Source organism: Equus przewalskii, unplaced genomic scaffold (genome assembly GCF_037783145.1).
Source record: "Equus przewalskii isolate Varuska unplaced genomic scaffold, EquPr2 ChrUn-10, whole genome shotgun sequence".
Classification (NCBI taxonomy): Eukaryota; Metazoa; Chordata; class Mammalia; order Perissodactyla; family Equidae; genus Equus; species Equus przewalskii.
Window position 1 is genome coordinate 3,149,364 of NW_027228747.1, and position 22,506 is coordinate 3,171,869.

At 39.8% G+C, this 22,506-nt stretch overlaps 1 protein-coding gene across 5 annotated transcripts in view; it reads right to left on the reverse strand.

Moving 5' to 3' along the window:
• Positions 1 to 1,682: 1,682 nt before the first annotated feature.
• Positions 1,683 to 22,506, reverse strand: part of SNX27 (sorting nexin 27) — a 67,699-nt gene continuing 46,875 nt past the window's right edge. For 2 of the 5 annotated variants that reach the window (XM_070607299.1, XM_070607302.1), the window contains exons 6-12: positions 21,648 to 21,726; positions 19,902 to 20,065; positions 13,864 to 13,953; positions 7,378 to 7,527; positions 6,937 to 7,065; positions 6,512 to 6,571; positions 1,683 to 5,600 (exon numbers count right to left, since the gene is read on the reverse strand). In XM_070607299.1, coding sequence (XP_070463400.1) covers positions 5,553 to 5,600; positions 6,512 to 6,571; positions 6,937 to 7,065; positions 7,378 to 7,527; positions 13,864 to 13,953; positions 19,902 to 20,065; positions 21,648 to 21,726 — 720 coding nt within the window. In that variant the 3' untranslated portion in view covers positions 1,683 to 5,552. Of the gene's footprint in view, positions 6,397 to 6,511; positions 6,572 to 6,936; positions 7,066 to 7,377; positions 7,528 to 13,863; positions 13,954 to 19,901; positions 20,066 to 21,647; positions 21,727 to 22,506 lie in introns of all 5 variants that reach the window. The other 3 variants (XR_011536583.1, XM_070607301.1, XM_070607300.1) reach the window with 3 other exon arrangements.

A 22,506-nucleotide genomic window follows, 5' to 3' on the forward strand; every position in this document is an offset into this window, starting at 1 on the left:
AGTCACCTAGACATGAAACCTTGGGAGTCTTTTACTTTTCTCACATAAATTCAAAGCTTTTAGATCATAAAAGATTTTACTTCCACAAGTTTTCTCATCTCCATTTCCCTCTCAATTATCACTGCCTCCACTAAACTAATCATAGCAGTCTCCTAACTGATCCTTTTGTATGTATTCTGAAACACCAGTGTTTCTAAACTGCAGCTGATTAAAAAAAGTTTGTTTGTTTTTTTAATGTAGAGCACTTCACCCTGCCATTCAAAGCTCTTCAAAGCCTTATCTTCCATCCTATTCCTATATATACCCTAAATTTTAAGCGAGTAGGACTATTTGTTGTTCATCTGGACAAGAGTGATCTTCCTCCCCTATTCCATGTCTTTTCACTCCCAGTTACTCCTGTCTGGCACATAATGGCTCAGTAAAGTTAGCTGAGTGCTTTCCTGTTGAAATCCTGCTCATCCCAAACAATTCATTTAAACATCACTTTCTTCATGAAGATTTCCTTAGCTGCCTTCATCCAGAGGCATGCCATTCTCCCTCTTTTTCTAGTCCTTATGGCACCTTCCACTGCCATGTACCATGGTGATCTGTCAATCTCTCATTCCTCTGTGAGGCTGAAAGCTAGTGGAATGTTTCTTACTTTGGTTTTGTATCTGTCGCAGTATCTAACACAATACCCTGCACACAGGAGACATTCAATAAATGTTTACTGACTTTAACTTCTGTAATTCTAACTCTGGAATTCCACTTTATACTTCTCTATGGATTCTTTCCTTGTTAAAGAAAACAAATTTCCCCCATTAGGATGGAAATATCTGTCAGATTCCAATCATTCAATGCTGAGGCTGAGTGAATGAGACCAAGAACAATGTCTCTCTCCTCAGCTGCCAAACAAAATGTCAAACTAGTCCTTGCTCTGATGCTCTTCAATCAAGGAGCAAAAGCACACAGTTAAGGGTTATAAAAATAATAAAAAAGGAAGGTTTATAAAAATAATAAATATGTCCTACCTACCATGAATGCTGAGCTTTCCAGAGCAGATTCCGTCCATAAACTAATGCACAGAGAGGAACAGGAGCTAAGAGTGGGTAATTAGGCCACGGCATCTGACATTCCTCTGTAAAAGCAAAGAGCATGCAGGACCACACTTTTTCTCAGGGGTGTGGGCAGAGGAGGGGCCATAACCATCCAGAGTGCCTGGCATTGTGCTGGCATTCATTAGGGGTACTATGTACCTTTCAGTTCAGATTCCAGAGAAGTTTCCTGAGTTGAAAAATGAAAAAAGGAAATATATACATGTTGCTGGGGGAAGGGGACAGGGTTACGATCTGTCCCAAGGGCTTTGCCAGGCTCTAAATGCATAAAGCTGAGGGAGAGGAGTCCTGTGAGTCTTAACATGGAGTTTGTGCAGGCTAGCACAATCAACCCTTGAGATCTGAGGGAGAAGAAGGAATCTTTAAAGGAGCCACTGGAAACAGATCATTAGGCCAGGGGCCTCCCAGCTTCTCTTTTTCCCACCCTAGCCCATTTCCTGCCCTCAAAAGACTGCCTCACTAGTAGCTTGGGAGAACTGGTCATATGTTCCTTCCCATCTGACTGACCATTCAAACTCAAATCTCAGAGGTCCCTCTTCACTTCTTCCCACACAACCCAAAGGATTTGTAGTCTAGGAAACCAAAGAATAGTTTCATCAATAAATCAATTTATTTAAAAGAATATGTTACAATTAATTACACTAAGTGACATTTACCAAACAATTTTAGAGTGGTTAGCTCTAGAACAAGGAATGAAAGAAACACTGTTAGCCATTATGTGTCTGTGTATTTTCTCTTCACATTTCTTAAATCACAAATAAAAAATACAAGATACTGCAGTGAAAATACAATTAGAGTTTCTCTCAAATAAATTAAAAGTGTCATGGCCTGGGGAAAACTGAAGCCCAGCTCACCGGCTTAAAAGGGGGGCATGATATAAAATTGGTGTCCAAGGTTAGCAGTTGGCCCAGTGCCTCCACCCCATATCACTCCCCTCTTCAGTTCTGTTCCTCCCCAGAGCCCTAAGCTTCCCACACAGCCTAGATTATTGCTGAGGAGTGAGCTGATGCTGTCCTGCTATGAGTGAGGCCTGGCATGATATACTCAGGTTTAGGAGCAGAGGAAGGCAGGAGGGAACTGGAAGATGAGGAGCTAAAGATGCACATCATCACTTCCATTCTCTCTCTCTGCGTGTTCAACCACATCATCCTCCCTCCAAAAGAAAGCTCACATGACACAATGAATCTGGTGAAGGAACCTAGCAGTATGTTGGGGTCCCACAGACCAAATGGTTTCTCCTGCTGAATCAATCCAGCCAGAGGGCACGATGGACAGAAGGGAGGGCACGGTGGTCCCTCCAGGTCTGGAGACTTCAAGTTAACCAGGATGCAGTCCCCTTTAAGAAAACTGCCTCCTAGGAACCAGGCCCATAGTTGGTAAATTCTGAGATGAGAGAGAGAGGTGTCATCTCCTGTCAGTGCCCTATATTGCTGCTCTAAGCACTGGGTTTGGAGCTACAAGAGGGGATAACCCAAAGCTACTGGCCTGGGTAACTGAAGGATGAAACTAGATGGGCCAGGCATGAGGATGTTGAACTAATTCCTTCCTGAGAGCTCTGTCCAGTCCTAGGAGCCACCCTGAGCACCCACCTGTGCTAAGCTGAGGCCTAGGGCAAGGGGAGGGCAGAAAAACGGAGAGTAGAATAAAAATATAAAGAGCAGAGAGCCCAAAGCATGGCCCAAGAGAACCTTTCTGCAGGGACAGGTTTCTCAGGGACTGCATTTTCTCCTGATCGCTAAAAAACTCTGAGCTTTTACCAAAGAGGACAGAAACTGATTTTGGAGGAGAGGACAACAGGAGATCAGGAAGATCCTGCTGGTTCTGCTGGGGCAAAGCAGGGGGAAGGGGCATCCCCTCCATTTCCCAGAGACAAACTGCAGAAGAAGACTGGGTAGAAGCCTCCCTGGGCAGAACCCAGGACTAAGGAAAGTAGTAGGGATTACAGAAAGGAAGTGCAGAGCACGGGGGAAAGGAGTATCACACTAACACTGCTTCATGCAAAGAAGAGCTTGATCCTGTGGAGCCCCACAGCCACGGTGACTTCTGCCCATTGCATGAGGCCTGCTGCAGGTGGAAGAGGAGAAGGCGCGGTCCTCCAGGGTCTCCCTCCTTCCCCCTCCTTGCTGCAGCTGGGTGCTTTGTTCGTGGTACAGCCTCAGGTAGAGGCTGTTCCTAAACAGATGCTGCCAAAAGGCCAACGCCCTATGGGGCCCTCACCCAAAATCCAAAGCACCAAGTGAATGCTATGCCAGAAAGGGAACGGTGCAGCATCTACCTACTCGAAGGGGCCTCCATCCTAAGGGCATCCCCGCTACGTCTCTTATCCGGAGGTCAGCGTTTGGGCTGTCGCACGGACTCCTGGATTTGTTCATTCCTCTCCCACTCTGAGGGAACAGGGGAAAATTGCTGCAATTTTTACAGTTTGAACACAGCTGGTGCCAAAAGCCTCTTTAGCATCTTCGAGTGGGAAATCAACATATCTTCTTTCGAGGGACCTTTGGCTCATTATTAAATTCATCCAAGCCAAAAGCAGTTAATTCTACGTCAAAGCCTTCAAATCAGGGATCATTCTCTGCAACTTTTAACATTCAGCATTCTTACATTTTGTACTCTGTGATCCACCTGGGTCTGGAAAAGGTAAGGGAAGGTGGGATGTCCTATATGACCCAATATTCCCTTGAGGCAAGTGGCTGCCAGGATAACAGAGCGAGAGAGAAAGAAAAGTGGCCTCACAATGATATGCAAAAACAAGTTACAAAAAAGGAAACTTCAAACCACCCCAACACTGCTCAGTTGAGTTGACTACAACCAGCTATGGTGCCTCCCAGTTAGACAAAGCAAAAGATACCACCCTATGGAGGTTTTTGTTCAGAAGGTGAAGAAGAGAAAAAGAAAAGAAGGCTCAAAGATGTGTTCCAGTTATTTCAGAGCCTGACTTAGAGGTCCTGATGCAGTATCTACAAAGCCCGGGGGCTGAGAATATTGCCCTACCCGAGGCAGCCCTGGCCCTACATTCTGGGATGGAGCTCTTAAGTCTCAAAAGGTCTAACTGCAAAGTCAGATAAGGAGCTCTTTGAGGAACAAAAAGGTTTTCCTTCAGTCTCCTTTTAATTAAAGGTTGAGATCCAACCCAAATCAACCATAGTCCTACTGCTCCTTCCTGGGTCCTCAGCTGGCTTGGATAGGCTATGGTTAGGTTGGCACAGACCACTGACCCATTCCAATTCGCCCCAAAGCCTTGGAGATATTGTCAGATCCCTCCCCAACGCAGCTGTTTCAGGAAGTCAGAGATAATGTTATAGTTATAGGTGGTTACTGGTCAGGAATGGAGTAGGGAAAAGCTTATGCACACGGGGCATTTCTTCCATCCTTTCCCCTGCCTAAGTCCAACCTTTGTGCCTAACGGTATCAGCTTTAACTCTGGCCCCTAGTACCATCACTGCTTCAGAAATGAGAGGGAAATAGGAAATTACGACCATGAAGTGTTTCAGGTTCCTGTGGCATCAACCTCCTGAGCCCACCCTCCCCTCCATTCTAGGCCAGTTGAGGGAAAGCATACAAGTGACCCTGGGGAAGCAGGAGGGAAATGTGGAATGTGGCTAGAAAGCCACGAGTGGAAGAGAAAGATGGACCAGAGAAACTGTCTTGGAAACAAGAGACCACACCAAGTCTTCAAACTCTCCCTGCAGATCTGCAGCCTGGCTGCCCTTGAGAAACACAGCTCCTTCTCCTCCCCAGCAGCCTCCTGGAAGATAAAGAAACTATGCTCCTTGCTTTTCAAACTCTATGGCAACCCATGAGCCAGAATCTTCACTCAATACAAAAAAGGGGGGAAAAAACCCAAGCAGGTTGTAAACTTTTCAAGTCCTTCATGAGGAGAGGTATTTTCCCTGTAAATTTTTTTTTTTCCTTTTTAAAGTTTGTTTCAAAATAAAGACAGCAAGAGAGAAGTCATGAATTCTAGTGAAAGGTGTGTAAAAACACAAGCTAAAAAAGGTACTGCCATCAATATGAAATTTAAAAAGAAATATATATATGTATATACGTGCAGCTAATTTGTGTATATATAATTTTTACATACATACATATATATGTCTGAACAGTGCAAATGGATGGAGTTCATAGTTCCAGTTTTAAAAATATAGTACAAGGAGAGTTTGTTGGTATGAGGCCCAGGTGAAAGGACAAAGATACCTTTGGCGAGTTGGTTGGGTGTATTTCTTTTTCTGTCTTAACTCAGTTGACTCCTGGTGCTGACCAATCTGTTGTTCTCTACCAGCTCAATTCCAGAGACATGAAATTCAGAAGGATTATTAATAATATTTAGTTTAGGGCTTTTGAATATAATGACTTTTTTCCTTTTTCTCTTCTTTTGTGTTAATGGTTACTCTGTCTGACATGGGAGATGAAAGGGATAAGAGGACGAGGGCGAAGAGAAGGGAAGGGGATAAGGAAAGGCTAGGTGGCCACATCCCTCTGCTGTGACCTCGCCACCTGGAAAATGTTCTGAAAGGAAAAAAAGAAAAGAGTTATTGGGAAGCCTTCGGTGTCCACATTTCCCCCATCTGGAGACAACCCCTTAACTAGAAATGGAAAATGTATGACTAGATGACCTGATCTGACTGGCTTCTTCCACTGATCTAACTTCCCATCTAGAATCACAGCCTTTTAGAGCTGGAAGGGACCTTGAACATTAATTATCTGTTTCTGCCTTCTCGTTTTACAGACGACAAAGGATGAGAAAACCGAGATCTAGGGAGGCTGATTTGCCCAAAATCATAGGGAGAAAAAAAGCTGGTAGAAAATCCAGATCTGATTCCCAGAACCCAATGTTCTTTCTTCTACACCAAGAATATAAATTTTCATGTTCCTGATTTTACCTTCTGAACCTCGGAAACATTTTCTTTGAGAATAAGCAGCTAATTATTCAGAATCTTCCAAATTCTGCTCCAGCACTGGCATATACAGACAGCAGTAAAGCAGTAGCAAAAACTTTCCCAAACATACACATTCTTGGTTATTAGCCTAGACAGCCTCTGTCATGGCTCATCCAGTCAGAACGGTTCAAACTGAGGACAGCTGCCCTTCTGGGTCAGGAACAACATGGAGGGTAATTTGATAAAAAACAGGCAGAGGAGGATCCATGAAGTCATGAGGGATGGAACAGCCTGTAGCCAGTGGCCACCCTCTGGACAAGGGTAGAAGCAGGGCTTTTTTGTACAGTCCATTCAGCATCCAAAGGCTAACCTCTCTGGAAGAGTATCCTGGCTCACACGGGATAACCAGTCTCTAACTAATATTCCTAGAAAGACAGAGATGGAGGTGAGGGTCCCTCATATTTGGCCATGAGCCTATAAATTAAAAAAAAAAAAACAAAAAAAAGACGAAAAAGTCAATTTAAGACTGTTTAGAATTACCTCTTTTCTCCACTTGAGCTCGCAGAACACCCTCTCGAAGCACTCATGCATGTAATTGAACTGGAAAAAAAACACAGCAACACTCACTGGCTTCTTAAGACGGGGCACCACAGGGCCACACCTTTGAACTCCTGCCCCCAGTCACCCCACCTTCCAAATTTGCTGAGCATGACAAGCACCACAAAACCGAGGCCTGGCTCATCTACTATTCTCTGGCTCCTTCTAGTGGTAACTGTGAGTCAAGTGGGATGTGAAATTGCCAATCCCAGTCAGGCGTAAAGGAAACGGGGAGAACCTGGGCCTCTGAGATTCAAACAGGTTCCGATCTCAAGACAACGGCTATTTCTCCAGTTACGCATTTAGCTTAAGGTGAACTTTAAGCCCAATCTACTTTCCCCAAGCATGCTTCCCTGTCTACCACTCACATATGGTGTGAAGATTTTAACCCATCGAGGCTTCTTCTCTCCTCGTGCATATTCAAAACAGAAGGCCATTCCTTCTTCATCAGTATCCCATCGCTGCATCTCATCCCATTCAAATGCTATTACTTGGTTCTAAACAACCAAGAACAAAAAGCGTAAGTTTGAGAATGCTGGGGAGTTTAGGCAAGATGGCTCTGAACTAGGTAGCAGAAGAGACATGCGTGGAGATGTCTACATCATTTCAGGGAAAAGAGTGTGACAGAAGAATACAAGTCAGTGTAAACAGCCAAAGAAGGTGAGGAGCAGTGTGGATCAGTGCCTATGTACCCCAGTCAGAACAGTTTTGATTTCATTTCCCTCCAAGAAGAAACTAAAACCTAACAAGTGAGCGAGCATCAAAGTATCCCCAGCACTCCCAGCCCCAGCCCTCTGCTGAACTCTCACCTCTAGCTGTCCTTCCTCAGTGCAGGCATGCAGTTTAAAGTGCGTGATGCTGATGGCTGTGATAACATGACCCTTCCTCCTGGAGTCACAGGCACAGTGGGGGAAGATGATTTCATTGTAGCCCTCACAAGTCCTTAGCATGTTGAGGTACTAGAAAAAAAAAAAAAAAAACGCAAGGAGAAACATTGTCACTACGGAACTAAACCACCAGGAAGAGCTGCTGAGATGGACCAAGAGAGAGAACCAAGAGAATCTCCTCACCCAGCAACCTGAAGACCTTGCCTCTGGTCTCACAGCATCACTAAGTTGGGACAGGACTCCAAGATGATTCTTTATGCCACTTTCAACTTCCACCTACTCACTTCCAACCCCACCTCCCTTCTCTACTTAAAAAAGATACACAAATGAAGCCAGAAGAGACACTGCAACAAAGACTCCTAGGACTAGAAAGGAACTCAGACTGCCATTTAGTCTGGCCCTCTACTTTCACCGTACGTACCTAAGGAATGGGCATCAAATCTATCCCTATAACTAAGGAAAAGGAGCTAATGCTTCTCCCCATGTCTTCTCCAATCAAAAGTTACAATGTGATGAGGATTAAGTTACCCAGAATCTCATATTCATAAAATGTTTAAGCTGAAAGAGACTTTAAAAGCTAGTCATTTATAGAAATCCAGAGTAATATGAGACTTGCTTAGTCACAGGTAATAATAAGTAACACAAGCAGGATTAGAAGCCAAGTTTAATTTCTAGGCCACTCTGATTCTTTCTTTACCACCAACTAGTCCCCATATTAGCCCCACTGTCCCCTGGGTCTCCAGTATATATGCCTTCTTAAAAAGCATCTGGACCAAAATCAAGCGACATACATGACCTTCACAGGTACAATGCTACAAGATTAATCCAGAGAAGTCTCTGAACTATGGACTCTAACTCAGCTCTTTCTTCCCTCTCCTCCACAGTTAAGGCTGTCCTCTCTTTTACTCAACTCACTATTTCCCTATTTATTTTTGCTGAGGTAAAATAATAGTAACTTTGAAGATGAAAAATTATAAAAGAGTAGGAAGAACACAGGGACAACTTCAATTCAGAAGTGCTACAATACTTCATTTGCATCACTTTTCTTCTCTCATCTCTCCCTCCTTCTATCACCCTACTCCATCCCCCTTTAACATCATCCTTCCTGTATCAGTGATAAATGTGGATACCGCTGAGCGCTGCTATTGGCATTATGACGAAAAGAAAGCCCTGGCCACTATACTTTGGTGTAAGTATGACTGACAGGCAGCGGGTAGCATAGGAGAGAACTCCTCTGGGGTTCTAACAAGCAGCAAAGATTGGGACAGGCAGCAGTACACAGAGAAGTGATTACGAGCCTGAGCCCAGAGTGCCCTGGACTTGAATCCTGGCCCCATCACTTCCTAACTATGTAAGCTTGGCAAGTTACTTGAACTCAAGCAACTGACTAAATCCTAGGAGCATTAGTTTCCTCTTCTGTAACAAGAGAAATAATAATAGCACTTACAGTTACTTGTGAGCATTCAAGTACTTAGCACAGTACTTCACACATAATTAGGTATTCAACAAATGATAGCTTAAAAAAATAATTTTAAGGCCTCCGTTATCCTTAGCCAGAGGTCTCAACTATCGTCTCTCTCAAGAATGCCCTGTGAAATGATGTATATGGAAATTGCTTTTAAAAACTCCAGGAGAAAAAAGCATGAGAGTGAGATAGATGAAACATGAATGGCAGGAAGTTGAAGGCTGTGGAAGCTGGGTAATGAGTACATGGGGACTAAATGTACTATTCTTTCAACTTCTTTACATATTTGAAAATGTCTACAATAAAATGAGAAAAGAAAAAGAATAATACCTGTAACCAGCTAACCAGGCCTCCCGCACTCAATCCCAGTCATCCTCCTACCACACTTATCAGAAACTTTCTGCATGGCTCAATAAGTGGCAAATTCTGCTCAAAGATGCTTAAGAGCTCTGCAAATGCCAATGAGCTGTCATGGAGCCTTGACACTAGTTCTGCTCATGTCCTTCAAGAAAAAAGGCTTTCATAAAACACACTTGCTAAGAGTTCTCTTCTTTGAGAGGCACCACTACTGTTTCAAAAAATATTTCTGCCATATTCCTTATTGGGAGTTTTACTGTATAGATTTTTTAAAAAGAAAGAAACATGTAGACAAAGGGAGAGATTAGAAAAGATATCAGAAGAGACATGGAGCTCTGCATATCTGGAACTCTCTTCTTGAGCCCTTGCATAAATTACCTAGGGACATCCCCTCTGTCATCTGGAAACAAAGGACACTGCTGCCACCCTCCCTTCTCTGATGTGGGGACAAACATATGCTTTGAACCAGACAGAAATGGGTTCAAGTCCTAGTTCCACTTCTGACAAGCTATGTGGTCTTGGGTAAGAATCTTCACCTCTCAGACTCCACTTCTCTTCTGGAAAGTGGGGATAACACCCGCATGGCTGTTACGAGGAGGAAATGAGAATGTGCACACAGAGCCTAGAACAGGACCAGGCATACAACATGTGCTCCTCTCTCTCCCCTTTGCATTAAAAGGCTCATTTATCCCTCCATATTAAAAAATGTAGTCCTTGAAAGCACAAGGCCTTCAGGGGACTTCCTAATGGCATAATATCTAAAAATAACCTGAGTGAAAACTAAGGGCACCTGTGGCCTTGGTGAGAAGACACAGGTCAAGTCTCATTGGGAAACTTCAGGTTTTCAGAGATTCTCAGGTCAGGCAGTATTTCTCAGCTTTATGTGGGCAATCTCTACATTCCTGGATTTGCACAAAGTATAAACAGAAGAAACATTTAAAATTTTACATAAATCCAAAATTTCCAAAAGTGAATTTTTCCTTTCAAACATATTTACATAAGGATGTAGCTATATATTTAAAACACAAAACCATCCTGTCCATTCTCCTTTCTTTTTTTTTTTTTTTTTTTTAAAGATTTTATTTTTTTCCTTTTTCTCCCCAAAGCCCCCCGGTACATAGTTGTGTATTCTTCGTTGTGGGTTCTTCCAGTTGTGGCATGTGGGACGCTGCCTCAGCGTGGTCTGACGAGCAGTGCCATGTCCGCGCCCAGGATTCGAACCAACGAAACACTGGGCCGCCTGCAGCGGAGCGCGCGAACTTAACCACTCGGCCACGGGGCCAGCCCCCATTCTCCTTTCATATTAAATTTTGAGTAACTAAATATGTGCCCTAAATTACCTTCCTTGATTCACATTCCACTTCGATGATGGCCCACATTAGGCCAGAGAAGAGGAAAGGTATAGCATGGGACATTTTATAAATGCTCAATATTCAGCAAGATAAGTAAATATAGAAACGGTATAGTTATTAAAGCAGAGATGCAGTACTTAACAGAGCAGAACACTTTACGTGAGTGGGCTGAGGTCATTCTGGAGAACTCTCTGTTCCACCAAACAACCTGCCAAGGGTCAAATCAGGTCTAAAATTGAACTAAGGGCTTAAGAGGAACGTTGGAAGCCAACTCTCCCAAATTCCTAGAGTAGTGATTCTGAAGCACTTACAGTTTCAGAATCACCTGGGGCTTCTGTAAAAATCTTTTCTACCCCCAAAGATCCTGGCTTAGTAAACGTGAGGTGGGGTCCAGAAATCTGAATTTTAATTAGGCTTCACAAGTGATTCTCATGTAATTAAGCTGGGGACCAGTTTGAGAAACAATGACTTTCACATATACTGCCTTGTGTGAAAATAATTACAAATTATGTTGAGAAACACTAACACAGAAACTTCTTGTTTGTCAGTTCAACAATGGCAAAATCAGATCACTCCAACATAAGAAAAACATAAATTACAGATGTCTACTATTTGTATGAGAGTAAAACATGGAAAGAAAAAACAAAATCTCTCTTGTACATTATATTCTCAACCATCAAAATTTGAGGTTCCATCTAACTTTGCAAATGAGTAGAAAACAAAAACATTTTTGATCATACTGGGCATTACAAACTATGGCAAAGATAGGATCTGTCCTCCATATTTGGAGAGCAAGGGGACTTATACAAGGCTTATTTACCTACCAAGAACTTGGAAGTATTTTGTCAAGATTCTACTTGATAGCTAGCAATCTGAACATCTCTATTTTACAGAAAAGAAATTAAACTGAGAAGTCTGTTCAAGTGCTAAGTCTCAGTGATTTGGCCTAATCTTAGGCCTATACCGTACTAAGTTGCTATAAATAATGGTATCAAGACCTATGGGCTCCGAAGGGTCCATCTGAGTTGGAAGTTTCAATGTATTGACCATGACCATTGGCTGGCTAATGTCTCTGAACACTAATACTTGAATACATGAAATTGTACTTGAATAAAATTCAAAATTTGGGGGGTTTTCTTTAAAATCTGATTGCAGTATTACGGGGCTAGAACACACTTATATGCTGGCACTAGTTTTTTAAGAAAAAAGAATTCCATGAATGTTTAAGCATATATTTTGCACTCAATTCTGATGACCCACGGGGAAACACATTAATATACCAACTGTACTCGAGTTCTTAACTGGGTGATTACAAGATATAAACCTGAGTCTAAAAATAATTTCATAATAGACTACTAGGCTTGTTAAATTCAGATTTTCTGTATTCTGCCAGAGAACAACCCAAACCTATTTATTTCTCTAGCTCTTTGCACTGTGCCTGGCACACAGTTGGTGCTCAATAAATATATTTTGTTGAATGCATAAATGGAAGATAGCATATTTGGAGCCCTGTATGTGCAAAGAAATAATATGTATTCCATACTGGTATTATCAGAAGTCCTCATGAAATTATTTTGATTCTATTGGCTTTGGCAAAGGTAAAGAACTATTGCAGAGGTTGATGGCCCTCTAGTATTTGGCCCATTTCACCAAAAAGATGCAGATAGATCTGTCAGAATCATGTATTATATAGAAGACAATGCCATTATCCTAAACAACAGATGGAAGTTGAGTTTTCAAATCCTATCTCCCACATAGTAAAATTCCCTTAACCAAAATTCTGCCAAGACTTAATTCTATTTGAAAGATTTTTGTGTTGTCTATTTCAGCCTGTTGGTATGCAGAACATTGGTAGATGGTTCCCTGATCTTTGGCAATTTTCTAAGGCAAAGAGATGTATTACTTTTCATCATATAAGTGATAAAATAACTCTCCCAGCTAGACATAAGATTATGGGCTAAGTTTAATGGCTGACTTGTTTGCATCCTTATTCCAACTCAATTAATCTAGACGGATGAGCATTCCCTCATAAAAACTACACAGAGGGGCAGGCCCGGTGACACAGTGGTTAAGTTCGCACCTTCCGTTTCAGCGGCCTGGGGTTCGCCAGTTTGGATCCCAGGTGCAGACATGGCACCACCTGGCAAGCCATGCTGTGGTAGGCGTCCCACATATAAAGTAGAGGAAGACGGGCACAGATGTTACCTCAGGCCAGTCTTCCTCAGCAAAAAGAGGAGGATTGGCAGCAGTTAGCTCAGGGCTAATCTTCCTCCAAAAAAAAAAAAGAAATAAAATAATAATAATAAAAAAAAGAATTGAAAAAAAGTGCACAGAAAGTACAACAGAAATTCAAGTGACCTATCAGAATCATTACTAATGCAATTCCTGCCTTGTGTGAAATCATGAAAAATTATAATTGGAAAATTTTCAACTATATGTGAATTTGCCAAGAAAGAGATTTTAAAATGCTACAAGTGGAAGTTTTTGTAAGCATTCTTTACAAATTTTATTTTTGACAATTTCCATGCCTGTATTTATGGCAGATACAAATTGAAAACTAATTTTAAAACATTTAAGGAATATCCTAGGCAGCCCTCTCCAACAGAACTTTCTATGGTGATGAAAATGTCTATATCTGAGCTGTCCAATTCAGTAGCTACTAGCCATGTGTGACCACTCAACACTTGAAATGTGGTTAATGCATCTGAGGAACTGAATTTTAAATTTTATTTAATTTAAATGAATTTTAAATTTAACTGGCCACACAAAACTGGTAGCTATCAAATTGAACTCTAGGACATCATACTAACCAAAACCATCACTCAGCATAAATGTTTAACTAACTGCAGAGAAGGAAGTTGTAAAAGCATATGATTTTGTGATTGCTAAATCACAACTAAAATAATTTCTAATGTTAAAAATCTATCAATTCTTACAGAATCTTTATCATATCAAAAGTTGTGCATATCTTGTGTTTTACAGTTTTTTTAATCAAAGAGAACATGTCTGGCTATTATTAATAATAAAGTTATTCCTACACAGGGCACAATAAGCTCTTTGTGTGCTAAATGGAGGAACACAATGGACTTTACATCAAGGTCTACAACCCTCTCCTTTGTTTTACTTAGTTAAGCCACTGACCAGGTTACAATATCTTTCAAAAATGACTGGGACAACAGGTTTAAGAGATAAGAAGGGGCATTTTATAAAGAGACGGTGGGGACATAAACCTACCATGACCATTTTCCTTTGTTCATACAGCTTCTGTAATTGGTAGGACTTTTCCTCTGCTTTGATGTAACCTTTTTTCACATCATCAACAGCCTGTCACCAAAACAAAGGCAGGAAGAAACGAATGTAAAAATTATTATCAAGTACATTCTTGATAAAAACAGACAAAGATAAGTTTTCAGAATAACTCTTATCCATGTGGACCACCATCATCATCATCACCAGTGAACTCTACCACGTGGGGATATTATTGGAATAAGTAGCATTTAAAGAGTGTCTGGTATGTGCTCAAGGATTGCTCCACGCACATGAGGGATCTGGTTTGACATGTTAAAAGATTTAAATTCCAGGTAATTTATATATGTGAAACAATTAGAGGATACTGAAAGATGGCATATAACACTGTATTAAAGGTAACAATGAAGTAGCAAAAATGTATGGTATAGATAGTAAGTGATAATATGTAGTCAGAACAGGAGGGCTTATTGACAATTGTAGTTATCAGGGAAGCCTTGATTGGACCCCAAAGGACAGTCTGAATAAAAGAAACTACAAGCTGAAGCCAGGAAATAGAAACGAGTTTGAGCTTAAATACACTCAAGAGGCAGATCTGCTTGATTTGAATAAAGGGTACATGTTAGGGTACAATGAAAAACAATGCTGGATGGGTAGGTTAACAGATTAGGAAGGATCCTAAAAAGCAGGCACAAGAATTTAGACTTAAGGACAGCAGGGAGCTAAAATAAGCACTAAAAAATAGATTTTTTAAAAGAAAGACTGACTGGCGTATGAGTGCCAAATGAATTATGGTTAAGGAGAGAATGAAACACAGGAGGACTAGTGATTTTGTGGTATTTTAAGCATGAAGTGAAACAAGATCTTAAACTAGCGTGGTAGCAATTGAAAGAGAGGAAGTGATAAATCTGAGACCGTGAATGGAAAAAATCCCAGACAGGACTTGATACAGGCACGAAGGCACCCAGGTATAATATGCTAATTCTAAACTACACCTGGTTCAGCTATATGAAATATGCATCCCCTTCCTAACTTCACTCCACCCCAAGAAAAACCTTTAAAATCTAATGGAAGGGAAAACTGATCTCTGGGACAAAAAAAGAAAAAGAATAAATAGAATCATTTGTCCAGGGCATTCAGAATCTAACCTCAGTGAGTTCCAGCACAGACACCTCTAGACAGGCACCAGGCAGGGGGCCCACTTGAACCTCTATCAAAAGACTGCCCATTTCCTTAAGTAGAACTCATTCCCTATAGTCTTTTAAGGGAAAATGTTTGCATAACAGAACGAGTTCAAGATTGAAATCAAGAGAATAGTTCAACTTCTAGCTCCGTCACCTATCAATGTGTGCTTGAGTAAGTCACTTAAACCCTCTCAGTCTGTAAAACAGGAAGGATACTCGTCTCATAAGTAGACAACAAAATGAGCTAACAGATGTTACGAGTTTTGTAAAGTATACATAAATAGTTATCATTAGCATTGTTCAGCTAAGTTCTTCTAAGAACCACACAAGGATATTAATGTCCTTCCTGGGACTGCTTAATGGAAAGATTATGCCAGTCTCTCCCCAATCCTAGTCATACAAGCAAGGAGTCACTTAGGCGCAGAAGATTATATTCACAGAGGGGACACTTGACAAGAACTGGCACGCAATGTCCTAAGAATATGAACACTTGGTTATTGATCACCAAAGGATTTGGCTGCACCAGGCCAAATTTAAACCAGTTACTGAGGAGCTGGGAGAGAAGTAAAGAAGGAAAACAAAGAAATACATATTGGTCTGTCTATTCTGTTTCCCAAGTAACTTAAAGTGTTATTAGCTAAGGGAAAAGGCTCTTCTGATGACCAAATAAAAATACTGTATTTCTGTTTTCTTCGTACCAGTACCTGTTTTCTTCGTACCAGTTCTTCCCCAGTACTGAGCACTGTGTCTGACTTGTTACAGCACTTAAATATTTGATGAACATATCGCCAGCGTCAGAGTGAACATCCACGCCAGCAACTCTAAGTGAACTGTTTTCACGTGGGGCAGTAACAATGTTCTCTCCCATTTCTAATCAAGATTATATTGCTTGACTAGCCCTGAGTGGAAAACATATATATCACCACATTGGATTCCTTTTCTTCTTAATTAGAAATTTTTTAGGGCCAGCCCAGTGGTGCCGTGGTTAAGTGCCCATGTTCTGTTTCTCAGCAGCCCAGGGTTCACCAGTTCGGCTCCTGGGTGTGGACATGGTACCGCTTGGCAAAAGCCATGCTGTGGCAGGCATCCCATGTATAAAATAGAGGAAGATGGGCATGGATGTTAGCTCAGGGCCAGTCTTCCTCAGCAAAAAGAGGAAGATTGGCAATAGTTAGCTCAGGGCCAATCCTCCTCAAAAAAAAAAAAAGATATTTTTTATTAAAGTAAAAGATGTAGATAGTTTAAAAAAAAATCAAACATTACTAAAAGGCTTCTGATAAAAACAGTCTCCTGATCCCACAGCCTCATTACACAGATGCAACTACTCTGAAGCACTTTAAGCAGTTTGTGATATTCCTTCCATAATTCTAAATGTCATGTTAATAAATGTCCATTATGTCATGCTTACACTGATAATTCCTAACATGAATTTTAAATATTGTTGACTTGCTCTGTTAAAAATATTAAGTTTTAGCTTTCTTATACTACCCAATCATTCCCACTTCCTCTTCCTCCAACCTCTCAATAAAAAATTAAACCAATATTCAGTATTATTATAATCAATACATTATTATAAGCATGCAGACATTGTTCACAACTAAGCTATGTACTGTACCATGACTTTCTTTCTTGTATATAATCTTTTTTCTCTGATGTTAACTGCCTCATGTTTTTGTTTGTAACTTTCCACATGCCTACACAATAATCAAACACCAAAACTCCTCTCCATTCATTCAAATATTCATTTTCTAAAAATGTTGGCAGTTCTCATCTGCTGTGGTCCCTCTCCTGTTCTTTGTCCTTGTAGGTTTATGCCTTTTAAATTCCATTACTAATATTCTAGCGAGTGTTCAGGAAGGAGCAGCTTAAATAAGTGTGTTCAATCTGCCAGGTTTAGCAAGAATTTAAATATATTCTACCACGAATTTTGACCCGATTAATTTCTTTTTAAAGAAAAGGCTCATTATCTTTATTATTTAATATTTCATTAATTCTAAGGTGCACCTTTTTTTCACATTTCTTCATCTCTGAAATTGGGATGCATCTTACAATCGATGTCTCAGTTTAATTAGCAGCTTTTTTCTCCTTCTTAGCAGTACATAAAATAATAGTGCATCTTATAATTAATGGCATCTTAGAATTGATGAAATAACATTAGATATTCCTACCATCAAAAGATGATACAAAAAAATAACCTAAAATTAAGTATGGGGAAAATTTTAGCATTATTTTCCAAAAGGCATAATTGTTTACCTAGTCAATCAAAAAATCATTTGAGTCCTTGTGCACTGTTGGGAATGTAAAATGGTGCAGCTGCTCTGAAAAACAGTATGGTGCTTCCACAAAAATATTGAAAATAGAATTACCATATGATCCAGCAATCCCAATTCTGGGTACGTTAAAAGCAGGATTTTGAAGAGACTTTTAGACACCCATGTTCATAGCAGCATTATTCATAACAGCTAAGAGGTGGAAGCAACCCAAATGTCCACTCACAGATGAATAAACAAAATGTGATATACACATACAATGGAGTGTTATTATTCGGCCTTAAGAAGGAAGGAAATCCTGTCCTATATTACAACATAGATGAGCCTTGAGGACATTATGCTAAGTGAAATAAGCCAGTCACAAAAAGACAAACACTGTATGATTCCACTTACAGGAGGTATCTACAATAGTCAAATTCATAGAAACAGAAAGTAGAATGGTGCTTGCCAGCGGCTGGAGTGAGGGGGAAATGATTTGTTTAATGAGTTTAGAGTTTCAGTTTTGCAAGATGAAAAAGTTCTGGAGATTCATTCCACAACAATGCGAATATTCTTAACATGACTTAACTGTACACTTAAAAATGGTTAAAAAGGAAAAAAATTTTATCAAATTATAAACCTTGGAAATGCAGTTGACTGTATGTCAATTATACCAGAATAAAGCTGTTAAAAAAAAAAAAATCATATGAGGGGCTGGCCCAGTGTTGTGGTAGTGAAGTTTGGTATGTTCTGCTTTGGCGGGCCCAGGGATTGTGGGTTCGGATCCCAGGCGCAGACCTATACCACTTATCAAGCCATGCTGTGGCGGCAACCCACATATAAAATAGAGGAAGACTGGCATAGGATGTTAGCTCAGGGCCAGTCTTCCTCAAGCAAAAAGAGGTGGATTGGTAACAGATGTTAGCTCAGGGCCAATCTTCCTCACCAAAAAAAATAAAATAAAATAAATGAGGCAATAGGAGAGTTTGGACAAGTTGCTGAGATACTGCTACAAAAGTAATATTTTACTTTTGCCTTAGTTCTATAATTCAAAAATAATTTCACATGCTCTGCCTTGTTTAAATTTTGATACTCATAAAAAAAAGTGTGAGGTACTACTATTACCCTTTAACAGATCAGAAAATGGATCTCTGCAAAGCTATGCTAAGGATTTACCCAATGCAGAGCTTGTGCTTGAACCAGATATTTTAATTCCTGCCTAATGATTTTTCCACTTCAACAATACAAAGAAAAAAATATTCCATTCATAATTGTAATAAAAATATAAAATAGTTGGGAATTTATTTAAGGGGGCATGTGTGAAACATAAAACTACAGAACTTTATTTGGTGAAACAAAAGAAGAGTTAATACAATAGAAATACTATGCATTTATTTGGGAGTACTACAGTAATTAAAAATTATGATTCTGGGGGCTGGCCCCATGGCCGAGTGGTTAACTTCACACGCTCTGCTTCGGTGGCCCAGGGTTTCTCCAGTTGAGATCCTGGGTGCAGACATAGTACCACTCATTAGGCCATGCTGAGGTGGCATCCCACATGCCACAACTAGAAGGACCCACAACTAAAATAATATGCAACTATGTACTGAGGGGCTTTGGGGAGAAAAAGGAAAAATAAAAATCTTAAAAAAAAAAAGATTCTTCTTCAGTTAAATTATGAATTTAACAAGAATCCAATTAGAATAGTAATAGGATACTTTATAAAGTGTTACAAAATGGGTTAAAAATTATTTAGAAAGTAATTTTTAAAACAAAATATTTACAAGGAAGTAAAAAGTAAAGATAGTATTCACTATGTATATGGTTCTGCTATAAATTCATTATTTATAAAGTCATAATAATATAAACACTGAATACTGATCTAACATATATTATAATTTGACTATATGAACAGAATGGGAGAGATGAAAAGAGGGGTATGCAGTGGGAATGGGGAGGAAATGGACTAAAGTCTCATCTTCTATAGTGGGAAATTAAGAGATAATGATTCAATCTGAAAAATTAAGTAGGAGCAATATAACCAAGTTATAATAGAGACATGGAAGTAAATATAAGACAAAACAAAACAAACAAAACAAAAAACAAAGCTAAAAGAGGTGAAAGTGGTTGCCTATGGGGGGAGATGAAGGTAAGTGGGGGCAACTAATATTTTTCATAAGAACCCATGTAGAACTATTTGATGCTTTAAACTATGTATGTATGATTTTTTTTTTCCTCTGAGGAAGATTCACCCTGAGCTAACTTCTGTGCCAATCTTCCCCTATTTTGTATGTGGGTCACCGCCACAGCACAGCTGCCCCTATGTATGTATGATTTTGATGAAAAGATTTTGAAAAGATACATACCCATAATGATCATTTTCTGTTATTTAAAAAAATAATAAATATATTTTAAACTCCAGGATATCTTCACTTCTTAAACTTACTTATCTTTTGTGAAACGGATAGAACATTTCACAAATTTCACTAAGATCTAAGAGATAAAGCAGCTTACCCAAGGAGTTAGGCTGCACTGGCAAATTACCCACTACATACAAACAGAAAAAGAAATCCAGGAAGATCAGTTCACCCACCTGATGAAAGAAGTAAGTAACAGCAAGGTCATTGTCATTTAAGAGGATTTCTTCTTCTGTAGTAAAAAGCCATTTTCGAATGGTCAGGCAGGTGCCTGGCACAGCTGATGTGTAATTCTGGACGTAGAGTTTATGAGGAAATTCATTAGGTGCCAGCTTACGTACTGAAGAAAAGAGAAAACAAAGAAAGCTAGAGTGAAAAGATATATAAGGAATTTCGCAAGTATAAACTATGTAAGGCAAATCGAGAATGGCAGGTTATCATTAACCAGAACACCAGCATAGATCCATCAAGGAGCTCTGCTTCAGGACCACAAAATAACTATTTGTCTAGCCAAATCTATCCCTTCTAACTATGACTGTGGAGCGCAAACTGACTGAAATCTATCAACTGAAGGACACACCCTTCAGTTAACATGCTGATTTTGCAGACAGCACCTGCTCCAAAGTCAGTTAAAATAACTGATCCATTATCTGGTAAGTTACAGCAACGTCCTCTCCTCCTACCCAGCTCTGGTGCAGTCTCTCTCACGTGGCAATTCTCAATGAACTGCTTTTATTGTCAGGAGCTGAAAGGCTCTCCCTATACCCTCACAACTCTTAAGACATTTATCAAAGTGAAAAGTATCTTCTGAGTAACGTTACTTCCTCTTCCTAACAAGGCACAAGCAGGATAAAATATTACCACTTTAAATTTCTATACTGCTTTTCTTTGGAAAGGCTCAGAGTTTTATTCTCTTGATGTTTACTTGGCTTCATATTACTGCAAAAGACAGATTTAATATTTCCCATTTTATTTATTAACTGAAGCTTAGAAAAGATAGATAAGATTAGAACTCAAGTGTCCTGGTTCCTTAGCAATCCTTTGTAACATTTATATCTGCCTACTTGGACTGTAGGGAGCTAGAAAGATAAAGAATAATAGGGAGATGGCTGCTTCAGAGTGAATCAAAGTTATTTTACCTTGACCAGGGACAGCAAGGTGACCCAAATCTACCAAACTCTCCCCCTTTCTGGCATGAGTAAGGTATGACCAATCAATATTAGCTGTCATTTCTAGCCTTAGCCCTGTCTACATACAATGCGGAAAAGTCCCATACATAAACTGTAGGAAATCTATGTCATTCAGAGCAAGCCCTCAGACTTCTTCCCCTCTGTGGTCTCGATGCAACCAATGTGACTGCCATCCCTAGTTTTTATAAAATAATATATAAGAGAAACTTCCTGTCGCCATGCAATAAAATTTCCCAGGAAGAAGATATCTATTTGCACAGAAACTTAAATATATGCATTAAAGCAAAGGCTTTTAAGCAATGTATCTCTTTCTAACTCCTGAAAACAAAAAGCTATTCTTAAAAATCTACAGAAAGCATGAAGTACACTAAAACAAATTATGGCTAATTAGAACATTCTCTCTTTTTAAGGCTGTTTCATTGGAATACATTAATTTTGAACCTCTGATTTTAAAAAACCTCATGAAATTATCTGCTTCAGTGCTGGGCGCAAGTCACTTATACTTACAAAAAAGGAGACAGGGTCTACAGTGATCAGATACCCTTTTGACTTAGACTTAATGGGATGTGCCCACTCTGCTTGTTGGGGACAGTCCTAACGAGTGGGATCTCTTGTCTTCAAGCTCTTCTCTAGGCAGACAGTTTCATTCTGACAGCTTCTGGGAGCTTCGGTCTGACAGTATTAAAACAAAATACCCCCAAACAAAACTTAGTATTAGCCACTGGCACTTACCAAAGGAATGATTGATCACTTCAAATAAGGCAAAATAATTCACCGTCGTACTGTCCATGCCAACCTTTGCTGCAATAGCCTAAAAGTGTAAATAGCATAGATTAGTTTCAGGGAAACTAAATCAGACAATACTGTGGGAAAAGACAGGTGTATGCATGTGGGAGGAGGAGAGGGGAGGGGTTATGCCATCTTGGTTTCACATAAACTAAATTCACGGTCCATAACTATTCTTCTTTGTATGTACGTGTACATGTATACATGCAAACGTATTTATGAAATAAGAGGAAAAAAATACTAGTATTTGACCCAAACAGCTAGGATCTCTAAATATGAGGTTCTCCTCTCCAATTCAAGCTGATAATAGTCTTTCCTTAAACATCCGCTTTCTTCTCTGACATATGACTTCATCCCACAAGGGTCTTTTTTAACAGCACTTAACAAGAAATGTACCTGTTAAGTATAGACCTTAAGAAGAAAATAAATTCTTATATATCCAGTCTCACACATTCAACCTACATTTAACACAGGCTGTTAACATACAAGATCTATATCTTTGGTTCTTGAGCTTAAAATACTATTTGTCAACTTTGTTCATGCTTCATAGATTATTCTTGTCTATTTTTCAGATGATCCATGTCTCAGCCTGGGGTTTTCCTTTTCCTAAGAATTATCATCATCAATATCCACATGAAAATAGCAAAATGTTGGGACAACAGAGGCATACTGAACAAGCCTTAGTCCTTTTCTCTAGGAACTAAGATCCCAACATGACAAATAAAAAAGAAATGGAAAGACTCCATGTGTAAATAAATGAAAACTGAAATTACATAAAACAACAACAACAAAAACACAAGGCAAA